General features: G+C 44.9%; 1 protein-coding gene across 13 annotated transcripts in view; it reads left to right on the forward strand.

Annotated features, from left to right (window-relative positions):
- PKHD1 (PKHD1 ciliary IPT domain containing fibrocystin/polyductin) overlaps positions 1-14448 on the forward strand; it is a 192379-nt gene that overhangs the window by 17976 nt on the left and 159955 nt on the right. For 11 of the 13 annotated variants that reach the window (XM_085544296.1, XM_085544302.1, XM_085544303.1 and 8 more), the window contains 15 exons: positions 63-205; positions 297-427; positions 920-1098; positions 1625-1763; positions 2799-2953; positions 3552-3736; positions 3883-4005; positions 4804-4909; positions 5366-5644; positions 8006-8136; positions 8493-8628; positions 9788-9983; positions 11064-11131; positions 12388-13995; positions 14151-14294. In XM_085544296.1, coding sequence (XP_085400422.1) covers positions 63-205; positions 297-427; positions 920-1098; positions 1625-1763; positions 2799-2953; positions 3552-3736; positions 3883-4005; positions 4804-4909; positions 5366-5644; positions 8006-8136; positions 8493-8628; positions 9788-9983; positions 11064-11131; positions 12388-13995; positions 14151-14294 — 3723 coding nt within the window. The remainder of the gene's footprint in view (positions 1-62; positions 206-296; positions 428-919; positions 1099-1624; positions 1764-2798; positions 2954-3551; positions 3737-3882; positions 4006-4803; positions 4910-5365; positions 5645-8005; positions 8137-8492; positions 8629-9787; positions 9984-11063; positions 11132-12387; positions 13996-14150; positions 14295-14448) is intronic. The other 2 variants (XM_085544297.1, XM_085544299.1) reach the window with 2 other exon arrangements.

A 14448-nucleotide genomic window follows, 5' to 3' on the forward strand; every position in this document is an offset into this window, starting at 1 on the left:
CTGTATTTGTTTTCTGACTTCTTTTTTAAGCCCCTCATCCTGTTGGTTTTTATTTCCTTCAGGTACAGAAAACTCTGTCACTGTAGAACACGTTGTCTATGGAACAGAGCCATTCTGTGGGAGGTTCAGTGCTCGCAGCCCAAGCCAGCTGCTGAAAGCTTCCCCATCATCTCTACAAAGATACGACCTTACTGAATACACACATGTGAGCGGCTGCTCTCGCTGAGTAAATTCTAACTGTAATTATAAACACTGCTCTGTTTACATGAAATCATTTCCCTTCATTTTCTTTGCAGGTTTGTTTTGCACATAAAGGCCACGTGAACAACATCCTTCATATCTCAGTGTCCTACACCAACCTTTCCTTATGTTCAGTGGAAAGAAACCTCACCTGCCAGTGGGATTTTGATAGAACCGACCCCACAAGGTATCCAGACACACTGCACTGAGTTGACCTTTTCTATAGTAAGAAGTTGTTCTAGGAGAATAGGGAGCAGCAAGTTCTTGTTTGTCTAAAGAGAAATGGTCAGATGGGGGCAAACTGATGGATACTCTGTCGCCATGCTATGCTGCTTATCGATTGGATCCTTCCATTTCTTTCTGTGTTCTGTAAGGCTGAGCATGGGCTGTGTGTGTACCTCTGGGAGGGGGTTTCATATGACATCATATGACGTGATGGAAAGCAATAGGGACCTTGAGCAGTTGTCTGGAATTCCCAAGGGGCCTAAGCTTGGGATTGACCTCTGTAAAGGAGGATGCTGAAGCAGGTATATAAAGCTTTATACCTTCCAGTGAGACTTGTTGAGTGATCAGGTGTTGTGTGCAGACAATAATAGCATCATCTGAGCTTATCTCCAAATTCATTCACTATAACTACCCAGCAATAAAACAAAGGCTGTACCACCTTGGTGTCTTACAGCTGGACGTTCTCCTGCACTGACCTCTGGACGGGGTGTGTGAGTCGCTCTGTGGCTCTCCAGGACCTTCTCATCAACACCCCAGTGTTCGTACATCAGATTGCCTTGTCGAGCACCCAAAAGGAAGCCACTGGGTCGTTCTTCCTTGATGAAGTCATCATTGCAGACAGAGCTGTGACTGGTGAAGGAATCCATTTATTCTTTCCTTTGAATGCTGCAGTCATAGAATCATTATAATAGAATGGCCTGGGTTGAAAAGGGCCGCAATAGTCATCCAGTTTCAACCCCCTGCTATGGGCAGGGTCACCAACCAGCAGCCCAGGCTGCCCAGAGCCACATCCAGCCTGGCCTTGAATGCCTGCAGGGATGGGGCATCCACAGCCTGGGTCTTCCTAGGTTCCTTCATACAAAGCTTTAATGATGGAGCTAGTTAAAACCATTTTGAAGGGGAAGGCTGTTTCACAACAGGAGCAGATCTTTTTATTTATTTAATTAATTTCTGTGGCAAGAACTAATTGCTGAACATCAACATCCTTAGTTTATCTGGAAATATTTCTATAAATGGAAATCCTGAATGCTGTTACTCAAAAAGCACTTGTTCCCCAGACCAACAAGATACATTTCCATCTCTGAAATGGAAATAAGTTAGGTGTGATTACATCTGTTCTCCTGACTCTGGTGGAGTCTTATGCTCTTTTTCCTTTCAGTTTCTCAGACGGATCCCAAACCACATCGGCTGGGTGGGCGGATAATAGAGGCAGTAACAGTGGTGGGGTCTTCTCCTACTTACAACGTGTCCTGGCTGCTGTCTGGCTGTGGTGCAAGTCAGCCTCTTCTCTCCTTGAGGTAGGGACAATGTGATTCTCTCATATCCTGTAATAACAATAACAAATTCCCATAGGGCTCTTTATCATCTCAGAGGCTGTGCAGAGTAAGTCTGGTCCAGTTTAGAGATCCACGTACTTCCTTTGGCATTTTCTTCATTAGGTATCTATGTGCAGGCTCTGCTCAGATAACTTCCATTAAGATGTCTACAATGTACGTGAGATGCATCTTCCCTAAGGCATCTACAATGTCTTCAAGTTCATAAGTGGTGGATAAAACTTCAACTTGCATTGTAGGTGTCTTAACGAAGGTATCTGTTTCTGGTGTTGAGGTAAAGAAGATCTAGTGTCCCCATGTTCTAATTTGTGCCCATTGCTCCTTGTCCTATTGCTGGCCATCACAAAAAAGAGGCTTTCCTCATCCATATAATACCCTTTATTTATAAGCATCGATAACGTATTCTTGCTCAGTTGGGATTGACCTGATGGGATCAGAGCCAACACAAGACAGAAACTAGAATTGATTCAATCTCTGACCCTTGGTTCAGCTCAGTTAATTCACCCCAAAGCGAATGTTTAGATGGGACTATTGGTGGTAGGTTACGTGGGAGACATTGGTTGTACTCCGTGCTCTTAACCACACGGTGGCATCGTTGTACCACAGAAAGTCCCTTTTCATAGGGGAATAAGGGAGAGAATTGTATTGGCGTGGTAGGAAAGATTTTAAGTTATAAGAAAATTAGGTTTGGGATGATTTCTGATCTGAAATACCAAGCTCTGCTTGTAGGGAGCATTTCCCCCTATGAAGACAGGCTGAGGGAGCTGGGCTTGTTCAGCCTGGAGGAAAGAAGGCTGCGGGGTGACCTCATTGCAGCCTTCCAGTACCTAAAGGGAACCTATAACCAGGAGGGGAGTCAACTCTTTGACAGGGCCGGGTACTGGAGTACCCGAGTCTATTAGAAGAGTGACTGCCCTCTCCTGGGTCCTTCAGTTTTGCTCACATCCAGCCTCCTTCAATTAGAAGCCCTGGTGCCTCTAATGGCTCTGTCTCACACAGAGGTGCAGTGCTCTGCGAGGGCTCTGAGGAGGACGACCACCTCTACGTCTCCACGGAGGATGTGGGAGTCAGCATCGCCATTCAGAGGCTGCAGGTGTCATCTCCACCTCTTGGAGGGACCTTCCGCATACACCTGGGAAGCACAGTGATATCAGGTAAGGTGCAGTGCGAGCACAGCTCCTGGACTTGCCTTTGCAGTAAGCCAGGTGGAGATTGCAAGCAAATACAGAAGGGAAGGCTCAAAAACACACTCTGCAGCAGGCTATCTCAGTGCTGCCTTGCTTTGAATATCCTCCTTTAATTTATCATAGAGTTGGAAGGGCCCCTTTCAAGGCCATCTGTCCCACTCCCTGCATTGAACAGGGACACCCACAGCTCCATCAGTGCTCAGAGCCCATCCAGCCTGACCTTGGCTGTCTGCAGGGATGGGGGACCACAGCCTCTCTGTGCAACCTGTGCCTCCCCCTTCAGTCTTCTCCAGACTGAACAGCCCCAGGAGATGCTCCAGGCCCCTCATCATTTCTTTATCCCTGACTTAGACAGCTTTACGATGGAAACAGGAACAACTGGAGAATGTTTGCTAGATTTTCTTAGTTATTAACTAACAGCATTTGGAATCCATTAGACTTTCCCCTGCTGACTTCTTTGTTTTGTCATTACAGATGTTTAAACCATCACAACATCTTCCTTTTGTGTGAACAGTCAGCTGTGCTCTCATAGGGATGGCCGTATTCGCAGCTTTGTCTTTTGCAGGTGTTTCTGTTCACATCTCCTCCCACCAGCTCCTCAAGGTTCTGCAGACCAACACAGATCATTCTACAGCCCCATACTTCAACACCAGTGACTTCATCGTGACTAAAGACTCCGAGTCTTGCTGTGAAAGCATCTGGACTCTCACCTGGAGAACGAAAGCTGGGGACTTGCCCAATGTGATCAATGTATGGTCATTTCTTTTGGTAACACCCACTTTGAACCCCATTCATTGCCTTTTGTCACGGCCAATTGATTCTCTCAGTTTCCTTTTATGCAAGGAAAACCTCTTTATGGAAAAGAGCAAGAAACTGAAGTCCTTGTTCTTTGCCAGGTCTCTGCTGAAAACCTCACTGGTCTGAAGCCAGCTGTTTCCAGTCGTGTGGTTTATGACGGGGGTGTCTTTATTGGGCCAGTATTTGGGGACATGCTTGCTACCTCCAATAACAAAACACAGGTGGGTTAACACTGTGCCACACTTCCTACTGGTTCACCTGGATCCTGTAGGGTCAGGATTCTGACTGGTTTTCAGGTACTCAGTACTGCTGCTAAATCCTTTTGGAGACCTGTTTTGAGGTTCTCCATGAAGCATTCAGATCATGCTTTCTCTTCTGTGGAGCAGTACTTAGTAGCTATTGCAAGTGAGAAGAGTTTATTTCTTTGTAGGCAGTGCTCAGGAGCTGATATTCCATGGAATCCCAGCCATGCTAGGTCCTTTAGTGCTGCCATCATAGTTGGGACTGATGCTGTATTCATCTGCAGTATTCCAGCCTCTATGCTGTTGAGTAAAATGAATGGGATGCTGCACCTGGTACTAGCGTGTGGATTGAGCTGGTCCTTCAGTTTCTGAATCTCAATTCTTGGTTGTAAAAAGGGAGCAGGTAAAGCTTCTTGGCTGGAGAAATCTGCTGAGCAGACAGATGTGCTGCAAATTCATGCACACGGATGGATGCCTTTGCCTCCAGCAAAGACTGCAGGGTGCTGCAGTGATAACTGCGCAAGGCTGGATGTGCTCAAAGCTCTGCTGCTGGGCTTCAGCAGCACCTGCAGTGAGGTCACCCTGCTCTGCTTCTTTTATTTCTTCTTTTTTTCCTTTTCCAGGGAGGAGAGATGGAGATACAGCTTCCAAAACTGTGCTGCTTTATCAAAGATGAGCCCTAGCAAGCCATGCAACGAAACTTGTGCCAGTGCAGTAGCTGGACAGATGTGGCTTTAGAAAGCGTCACTTTAGAGTAACCTTCTTCTCCATCTCCAGGTGGTGGTGGTGGTGAATGATGTCCCAGCAAACTGTTCTGGTTCCTGCTCTTTCCAATTCAGCCAGGAAATGACACCCTTAGTCAGTGCTGTGGAGTATTCAGCAGGTAATGGGGCTTTGGGTCTGCACCAGATGGGGGGGAGATGGCTGTGGAAAAGGGCTGTCAAACGTTGATGTGTGTATTCTTTTGGGAAACTTCTGGTTTTTAGGGAAGTTGTGCTTCCAAATTCAGTACTTGGGATGAGTTTGATACTTGAAGTATGTAGCACTAACACAGTTTTACACAGGCAAGATATTGGAGGCTCAAAGGGAAGAGGAACAGCGATAGAGTTGGTGGGAAAACAGCTCTTAGTGCTTTTATTTGAAATAAAAGTTGCACAAAAAGGAGTAGCTGGACAAGGGCATGCAGAAATGGGCATGATGGGTGGAAATGAGATCATCAGTGTTGTAGTTTCCAGTATATTTTCATGAAGATGATGAAAGCTTTTACCTGTTGCTCGAAAATAAATCCTGTGCATTGATATTCCAAACTTGATGAGTTTGTTTGATTATGTTCCTTCAGATGATGGATCCCAGGTCACGGTAATGATCAGGGGAGTTGGTTTCTCTGAGGAGAACACAACGCTGCAGGTACAGGTGAAGAACATGACTTGCTCTGTCGTAATGTCGAATCAAACCCAAGTGGTCTGCAAGATGGAGAGGCTGCCACTTGGAGTCCACCAGCTGACATTATTAGTGAGGCCGTATGGCTTTGCACTCAATGCCAGCACAGGAGAAGGCATCTTCCTAAGAGTTGAGCCCAGGCTGGTAGCCATTGAACCTCCCAGAGCTTCAGAAATAGGTAGGTATATCAGATGAGCTCAAAGGGGATGTCTGCTTTTGTGTCTTTCCTTTTACAACTTGTTTTTTTCCTGTTACATTTCCACCACCAAGGTCTTCATCTGATAGAAGAAAACATAATATAGCTAACATAATATAGGCAATACAGTGCGTACCACAAAGTATTGGGGCAAGTTTCTTGTAAAAATGGCATCTTTCTTGGGTTGTGTGTGAGATCAACCAACACATACCTGGATAGTTCTGTACTTGAATAGTAAATTTAAGTGAGGTGTGTTCCTTCCAGCAACTGAGAAGAGTACTAGAGTATTGTGGCTTATCTTCCTATATCTATTTGATGTATTAGAACCATCAGGATTCATCTGGCCTAGTTGTAAAATGGCTAGACTTATTTTCAAGCAGCTGGGAGTATGCCTAGAAATGGTATGACATCCTCTGTCAATAGAAGTTCACCCAGACTTTGTTTGCAATCCTGTTAGCTCTGTTAGTGAGGAGCTTTGAGTTCATATTAACACGCATCACTGAGAGCAGGAGCGTTGGTCATGTTGGTATCGCATGGCTTAGAAAACTGAAGTGTGCCACGTTTGGTCACCTTGGAGTGATTGACAGAGGGGGATTGTTGTCTGTGAACCTATGTGGATGACACATGGGGCGGACTTGAATGAATGTGTGAGCTCTTAAGATGAAAATTATGCCGCTAGTCACCTCTCTTCTTGCTGGGGCGCATCCTTGTCCTTTTCTTTCCTATCTGTTTTCTCTAATGAACATCATGTCAGGTTGAGACTCGCTCTAATTCATATGAAAAACAAAGGAAAAAAAACAATGACAAGTTTTAGTGCTTAGGTCTTTCTTCTCATTTCCTTCCATGACAATATGGCTTTTCTCCAAATTACAGTGATCTGTCACTCATTAAAAAGAAAGCAAGTATAATGCTATCTTACATTACATATGCCTTGAACGTTTATAATTGGAAAGAATTACAGCTTCCATCTGTGTTTTTAATTTCTTCCATTTAAAATACCTCTCTTCAATTTTATCGTAAAGTGCACATATGCAGTATTTCATTGCATATCAATGCAAGTGTAGACATCAAAACTTAAGACCATTACTCTTGAACAACATGCATGGAATCCATACTCTCAGTCTCCTTATCTGGCAACAATCAATCACAGGAGCCAAGTGGCTTCAGTTTTGAGATATTCCTATTTCTGACTTAGTGTTGCTGGGGGTGACTTGGACTGTAATATCACTGGTCCCAGTGATGCCATGCTGAGGATTCACGCTGAGCCCACAGTGTAAGCATGAGATGCCTGCCTAGAGATCATAGAATCATAGCATGGCCTGTGTTGCAAAGGCCCACAGTGCTCATCCAGTTCCAACCCCCTGCTGTGTGCAGGGTCACCAACCAGCAGCCCAGGCTGCCCAGAGCCACATCCAGCCTGGCCTTGAATGCCTGCAGGGATGGGGCATCCACAGCCTCCTTGGGCAATATGTTCCAGTGCGTCACCACCTGCTGGGTGAAAAACTTCCTCCTCAGATCCAACCTGAACCTCCCCTGTCTCAGTTTCAAACCATTCCTCCTTGTCCTATCACTGCCCTTGTAAAGAGCCATTCCCCCTCCTGTTTATACGCTCCCTTCAAGTACTGGAAGGCCACAGTGAGGTCTCCCTGGAGCTTTCTCTTCTCCAAGCTAAACAAGCCCAACTCCTCAGCCTTTCTTCACAGGAGAGGTGCTCCAGCCCTCTTGAGTGGAAGGAGCTTCCTGCTAATCCACCTGATTGCTGTTTATCCAGTTCTGCTTCCAGTTAGGGAAATTGTAGGAGATACTTCTAGGCTTCTTCTGATGCTTTAGAGAACCCTCTAACTTTGCTCACAACTCTGCAAAGTCCCAAGCTCTGCCAAGCCAGCATCTATGTGAAATTTCCTAACCACATGCTTGAGGCTTTTCTGGCAGCAGGGTGCTCAGCAGCTTTTTGAACTGTGAAAACACCTGCTGTGTCAAGCTTGTTTTTTGTTCCTAGTCCTTCTTCCTTTCTTCCTGGTTTCATTCTTGGGCTGGGTTGAGGGAGATCACAGCCCAGACCTTGCTGGCTTAAATAAGTATGTCATTAAAAGATAAAATGAGAAATAAGCAGTTCTTTCATGAATCATGAACCAAAATTCAAGGAACAGACAGGAAGGGTAAATAACAGAGAAGAAGGATCTTGGGTGAAAGAGGCAATTTAGGGCAAAGCAAGATAGAAGGTGATTATTCCCAGATCAGCCAGTAGACTGTTCCCTTCTGTAGCCACCTAGTAATAAAGGGTCTTTTGCAGAATAGACTGTTCCATGTCTTTCATGTAATTAAAAATAATTGTTTTTGTAGGAGGATTGAGAGTGGCTCTCAGGGGGACTGGTCTGGAAGGGGTAAACCTGGTGTTGTTTGGATCTCAGCCTTGCCCAGTTTTGGAGGATACCACAAATTCAACACAAATTGAATGTATAGTTCCTTCTCGGGTAAGAAACCACATATTTTTTGGGATACAGTCAATTAAGTGGTAGCCCACAAGCCTTTTACATAGCCCTGGCCTAAGCAAATGGAAGTCTATCAGCCAGGTCCTGGCTGTGGGGTATTTGAGCCGGGACTTCACCTACATTTTAGGCCAGCCTAATTAACAACAGCTTTTGATTTATGAAACCGAGTGGAACAGTCAGAAACACCAACACTTTGCACAGTTTAATGCATTTACAAATTTGGGAGCTACCATGTGCTTGACTTACTTGGTGTGGGAGATACATATACACAGGAAATAATTATGTTTCTTTTATGGGCTCATTCGTATTCCTGATGCTTTCTTTGCTTCTGTTTCCAGGGGGCAGAAGATGCTGCTGTCCATGTGACACTAATTTCTGGGTACCAATCAACAACAATCACTGACTTATTTCAGTATGACCCTTCCTTAAACCCTGCAGTTGTATCCCTGAGCAGAAACAGAAGTGGCTTAGCAGGTGAAAAGCATTTAAGTGCAAATGGGTGTGTTGGGCATCAACTGCAGCCCTGTTGTTATTGCTAATGGTGGTTGGATGGAGGCAGTTGAGGTCTATAGAGTTCAATGGCGTTATGTTTTACCTTGTTGATTTCTTTTTGGATTGGAAGGGATCTTTTGAGATCATCTAGTTCCAACTCCCTGCTATAGGCAGGGATACCTCCCTCTAAGAAACTACGAAGAGAACAGAAGTATTCCTGTTTTGTTTTATCTTTTTATGTAGCCCATTCCTACAAGGATACGTTGAAGTTTTTTTTTCCAATTTCTTAATGCATCTCTTAACAAAGTTCCCTCCAGCACAGAGAGTTGGCATGGATGCAGGGGGTGAGACAGCTCTGATGGCAACAAGACCCAGTGCCTGCTGCACACCTGACATTTCTATCCCTTTCCCCAGTGCCCTTGTCATTTCTTATTACTCCAGCATGTGTAAGGAAGAGAGAATGTCCTTTATCATCTGAATATTATTCAGATACGATAGCACCAAGGGGAGATTGTTCTAGCCGTGGGCAGCCCAGGTGCAAGGAACTCCTTAATGTTATGGTGTCTCCTGAACAGTGCTGGGACTCAGTTCAATCTTCTATTCAAAACCTCTGCAGCTTCAGCTTTTAATATAATTTTCCTCCTATATAATAAAAAGAATAAATAAATTACATGGATGCCTTCCGGGCATCTAGGATTAAGCTGACAATTGACCAAGAGTCCAAAAAGTTCACGTTATTCATGCATTCAGCTTTACAGGCTTTCAAACTTTATTTGACTCTGTGCATGCTGAAGGGAAGAGCATTGGTTTCCATGTCTTCTCAGAGGAGCTTTGTATACATTATCTTGATTGTGGATTTGACTCTAACAAGGTGTGGATGTTTAGGATATCTATATTGAGTGCATAGATCTTACCCTAAATATCTGTCTATAGGCTGAGAATGCCTCTAGGTGACGGTAGCCAAGTTCACGATATTAACATCTGGTGATCTTATTGAGAAGGCAAAGGAATTATTAGAACACACACACCACAGTCTTCTAGTTTCTGGGTTTTGGCTGATGGACCTGAGTGGACCTTATGGTTATATGTGCTAAAATAACTGCTGCCATCAAAATAATTTCATCAGTTCTCCTCCTTGCAGGGGGTCAGGAGCTTCAGATTGGAATATCCTCATTTGTGAACTACCGAGGGTCAGATATCAAGGTCCAAATTGGGAACGTGTGGGCACAGATCCAGGTACAGATGGACAATGGTCTTAATGTGACGCTTCCAGCCTTGGCTGCGGGATGGTACAACGTTTCTGTCATCATCAGTGGTGTTGCTCTTGCTTCAGACAGGTGTGTGAATGTTTGCACTTCCCTTAAGATATAGATTTTCTTCTCCATCCTGTTTGGTATCTTAGGGTTAATTTGAAGAGGGAGGTAAGAATTCACAAATGCTGTATCTAACATGAAAATCTGCTGTATGGTGTGAAATTACAGATGATTATCAAGGCACTCGTTGATCTCCAGGTCAACAAACTGCTAATGCTAGTCTGCTGATTTCCCTTGGATTGGTAGGAGAGAAACAGTTGACTTGATGGAAAAATGCGTATATTCAGGCAATCAAAGGTACTAAAAAATTTAAGTCAAATACAGAAAAATCCTGCTGTAGGAGAACAAGAAGAAATGTTTCATGAGAAAAACAAAAGCTGGTTTAAAAAACATGTATGTATGCTAGAGAATGTTAAATTATTCTATCTGGACCATGGAAATGGTGGAGTTGCCATCCCTGGAGGTGTTTAGGAAAGAACAGAAGTAGTGCTTACAGACATGGTTTAGTGGGCAGAGCTGGTGGTAGGTGGACTTCTAAGATCATCCAGTCCAACCGTCCACCTACCACCTCCACTGACACTGGAGTCTGTTAGCAGCACTTTGTATCCAGGAATAAAGAGCAGGGCTTCAGACTGAGTGTTAGGAAATGACTATTTGCTGAGAGTGTGGTGGTCATGGCCCTGAGCTGCCTGAGTTCTGGGAGTGTTGGGACACCCCTCTCAACTGTTGGGTTTGGGTGGTGCTGTGTAGAGCCATCAGTTGGGCTTGGTGATCCTTGTGGGTCCCTTCCAGCTTGGATATTCTATGACTTAGAAGGAGCTTGATCATCTCAAATGACATCCCTGGTCTCTAGAGGGATAAATTGCAGGCGTGGGAAGATCTTCTTCTGCAGAGCATCTTACTAGATGAAGGATTGCTTTTAAAAGGAGAGTGATGAGGAAGAAAAAAAACCAAACAGGGCTATCTGTTATCTCACCACCCTCACAGTAATGAATTTCTTGCTAATATCTAGTTTAAATCTGCCCTCTCTTCAGGTTTAAGAAATCAAAGATGTTCCACAGAGAAAGCAAAGCCCCCAAACCTTCTGTGTTGCTTGTTTTGCAGGGTTGAGCCATTAATCCACTACATCTCGGAGGTCTTCAGCATCGAGCCATGTTGCGGATCTTTCCTGGGTAAATAATGGTGGTACATCTGCAGCCACTTATGGAGGTTAAAGGGATCAAGGGCACAGTTTCATTACAGGACTGGAAAGAGCATCCCGTTTCACATTGGTTTAAATGAGGGTGTCTTAAATCTGTGACTCTTTATTATGCAGACATCAGACTGAAGCAGCCTGGGAACGTGGGATTTCAGCAAGCATCCCCCGATCTGGTTGGCTCAGGGGTCCCAGTGCTTTGGGTTTGATTTCCACACGTCTTTGCATGTTCCCTTTGGGGAAACAAAGCACACCCACACCTGACTTATATGTGCTGTATCTATCAGTCGTTACGCCTCCATCTTTCATGGCTTTATGTGTGGAAGTTAAGCAGATGGTAGGATGCAATGCTGGTTTCAAGCAAACACTCTTTTCAATCAATCCCAAAAGAGATATCTGTTTTTGTGAACTTGAAAACACACACAAAAAAACCTTTTTCAGCTTTAACTTCAATCAAAACTGAAATATTGATTAATCCTATTCCGTACTTCAAACATCGGAAATCATTTTAACTGCGTTTCAGAGCAAATTATCACTGAAGTAAAAACAAAAATTCCACTTGAGATCTTTAATACAGAGATTTTGGGTTATCCTATTCTGCTGTTTGCCTGCGGGGTGGAGGAGAGTTGAATCCATTTGGTGAATATTACATGAACTCTTTGGAACTCTTATAGAGAAGACTGAAATTTCTGTGCTGTAACTTCAGGTCCTCCCCAGTTTCCATTTCCCAGCCTCACAACGTGCTTAAAGATAGGGAAAGCTCTGGCTTTGTGCTGTGTTATTTAGCTCGATGATTTGTGAAGTGCCAAAGCCTTTAAAGAAGAGAGATTAGTTTGAGCTTAGAGGGGCAAAGGCTGTTACTTCTGAAGCGTTAACTGCGTTAAGGAAGAAAAATATTGCACCCCTCTTTTCATTTTTAGGGGGTAAATTGGAAGGTAGACACCGATTAACTCTTGGCTGCAGTTTTGTGAAGGGCTTAAGCAGGCAGGGCATGGAGGGGCTAACTAAATGGAGATGGGGAGATGTTCTAGCTGGCTTTGTGAGGCTGCAGTGGGCTTGGAAGGGTGGAATTAACATGGGAATGCTGAAAGTTTTGCATCTTTCTTATCACTTCCTAAAAAACCCAGATTGCTACTTCAGTGCTGTTCTTATCCTCAGCACGCAGATAGTTCACGTACAGTCATTCGTTCCTTTCTTGCACATAATATCCTTTCTGTTTGTTTTCCTCCTAAGGTGGGACGCTGCTCACAATCTCTGGGCTGGGCTTTAGCCAAAATCGGTCTCTGGTTTCTGTTTCAATAAATGAACAAAACTGTCTGGTTACCCATTTGGCAGAAGAGACCATTTGGTGCCTGACCCCACCAGCTGCTAATTGGTCTGATGAAGTTTCTCAAGATGTCCCTGTCGCAGTAAATATACTCATTAGCAATAGCTCAATTCATCACGTTCCCATTGCAAAAGGCATCACCTTTAATTACCAAAGAGCTTTGACACCTCTGGTTACCACAGTTGGACTGGAGATTTTGGAGAGTAGCCTTCTCTTGAGCATCCAGGGGGTAAACATCAGTGAATCTGTGACTCAGCTGGGAGACAGCGAGTGTGAGCTTGAGCTGCAACGTGACAATGAGTCTGCAATGTTTTATCAGTGCTCTTTACCATTTAGCAACCTGGAACCTAGGATTTACCCTGTCCGGGTTCTCCAGAGACAGCTTGGATATTCCCATGTGACAGCAAGGCAGCAGACCATCACAGTAACTCCACAGATAACCTCCATATTCCCATCACAAGGGTCTGTTTGTGGTGGGATGTTACTTACTATATCAGGGATTGCTTTAAGATCCAGAAGAGATTTGGGACAGGTCAGCTTGGATGGTAATTATTCCTGTGAGCTCCAGAGCTCTGATAACAGCACCATTAAGTGTGTGGTCCTTCCAGAGACACACCTTTTGCCTTACCAGTGGTGGGCTGAGGTGTCTTGGGATCTTAATGTCACAGTGGCTGTCAATGGAATCAACAGTGTCTGCGTTGGGGATTGTACACTCCACCTTCATGAGCACTCAACTCCCCTTGTAGATGGGGTGACCTGGGAGGCCAATGGGACGTACACTGATGTGACCATCAAAGGGCAGAGATTGGCATGGCCAGGTGACAGCCCTGTGGTGCTTGTGAATGACCAGGGTGTCTGCAAGGTCACTTTCTGGAATGAGACCAGCATCAGGTGCCGGATGGACTGCATTGCTCCAGGGGAGCATAATATCTCCCTATCCAACAGAAGTGGGAGAGCTTGCTTCAGAAGTACATCCAGTGTTCTCATCACCGTGCCTCAAGTGCATCAGTTTTACCCCCAGAACTTCAGTACCAATGGTGGTGGCCTGCTCACCTTTGCAGGTGAAGCACTGAAAGGAAAGAGCAGGACATCTGTTCTCATTGGTCAGCAACCATGCCTCATCCTCAATATCACCTGCGTAGCCATCCTGTGCACGGTGCCCCCAGGCAATGGTACCAGGGCTCTGAGGCTGACAGTAGATGGCATATCCTACGATATTGGACAAATTAGTTACAGTGAGGAGTCTACACCAACTTTCCTTTCGCTTGTTGTGACTGGCCTCCAATTAACAATGAACGTATCACAGGTCACGGAGATGGACACCATCCATGTATTTGTTGGAGACTCTGCTTGTAGGGGTGTCACCATCACCCACTCGGAGCTGCATTGCTCTCCTCCTCTGCTCCCTGCTGGTGAATACCCTGTGCTGGGCCTGGATGTCCCCAGGGGCTGGGCTTCTTCCAACCTGACCTTCATCTCTCAGCTTACAGTGACAGCTGTGCGTTGCAATTGGGGTGAGTCACAAAAGGTTGCTCCTCCAAGAGGTGCCGTGTGAAGGGTTGGGATTGTTTTTTGCATGACAGCAAACATTTTGAGTTCATAGAAACACTCACATTGATTGCTAGCAACCGGGCTGTGTCTTACATCTCATTTTCTGTTCTCTTCCAAGGTGGCTTGAATGGAGGAGTTGTTCACCTGCATGGAACTGGATTTTCCCCAGGGCAGACTTTGGTCACCATCTGTGGCAGCCACTGTGAAATGCTGGGCAATGCAACGACAACGAGCCTTAGCTGTCTTGCACCACGTTTGCATGGTCAGCTAAGACACAAAATCTGGCACTGTGTTAAAAATACCCCTTAAAACCACATATTGACCCAAAAAGGGGAATGGTTGCAGTGTACATTGTACTGTGGGAAAAGAAAGTTGAAGCAGCCCTGGAGAGAAGAGAGGAACCAACATAGGCTTCT

This window comes from Coturnix japonica, chromosome 3, assembly GCF_054131305.1.
Source record: "Coturnix japonica strain WE chromosome 3, WE-NBRP24, whole genome shotgun sequence".
Classification (NCBI taxonomy): domain Eukaryota; kingdom Metazoa; phylum Chordata; class Aves; order Galliformes; family Phasianidae; genus Coturnix; species Coturnix japonica.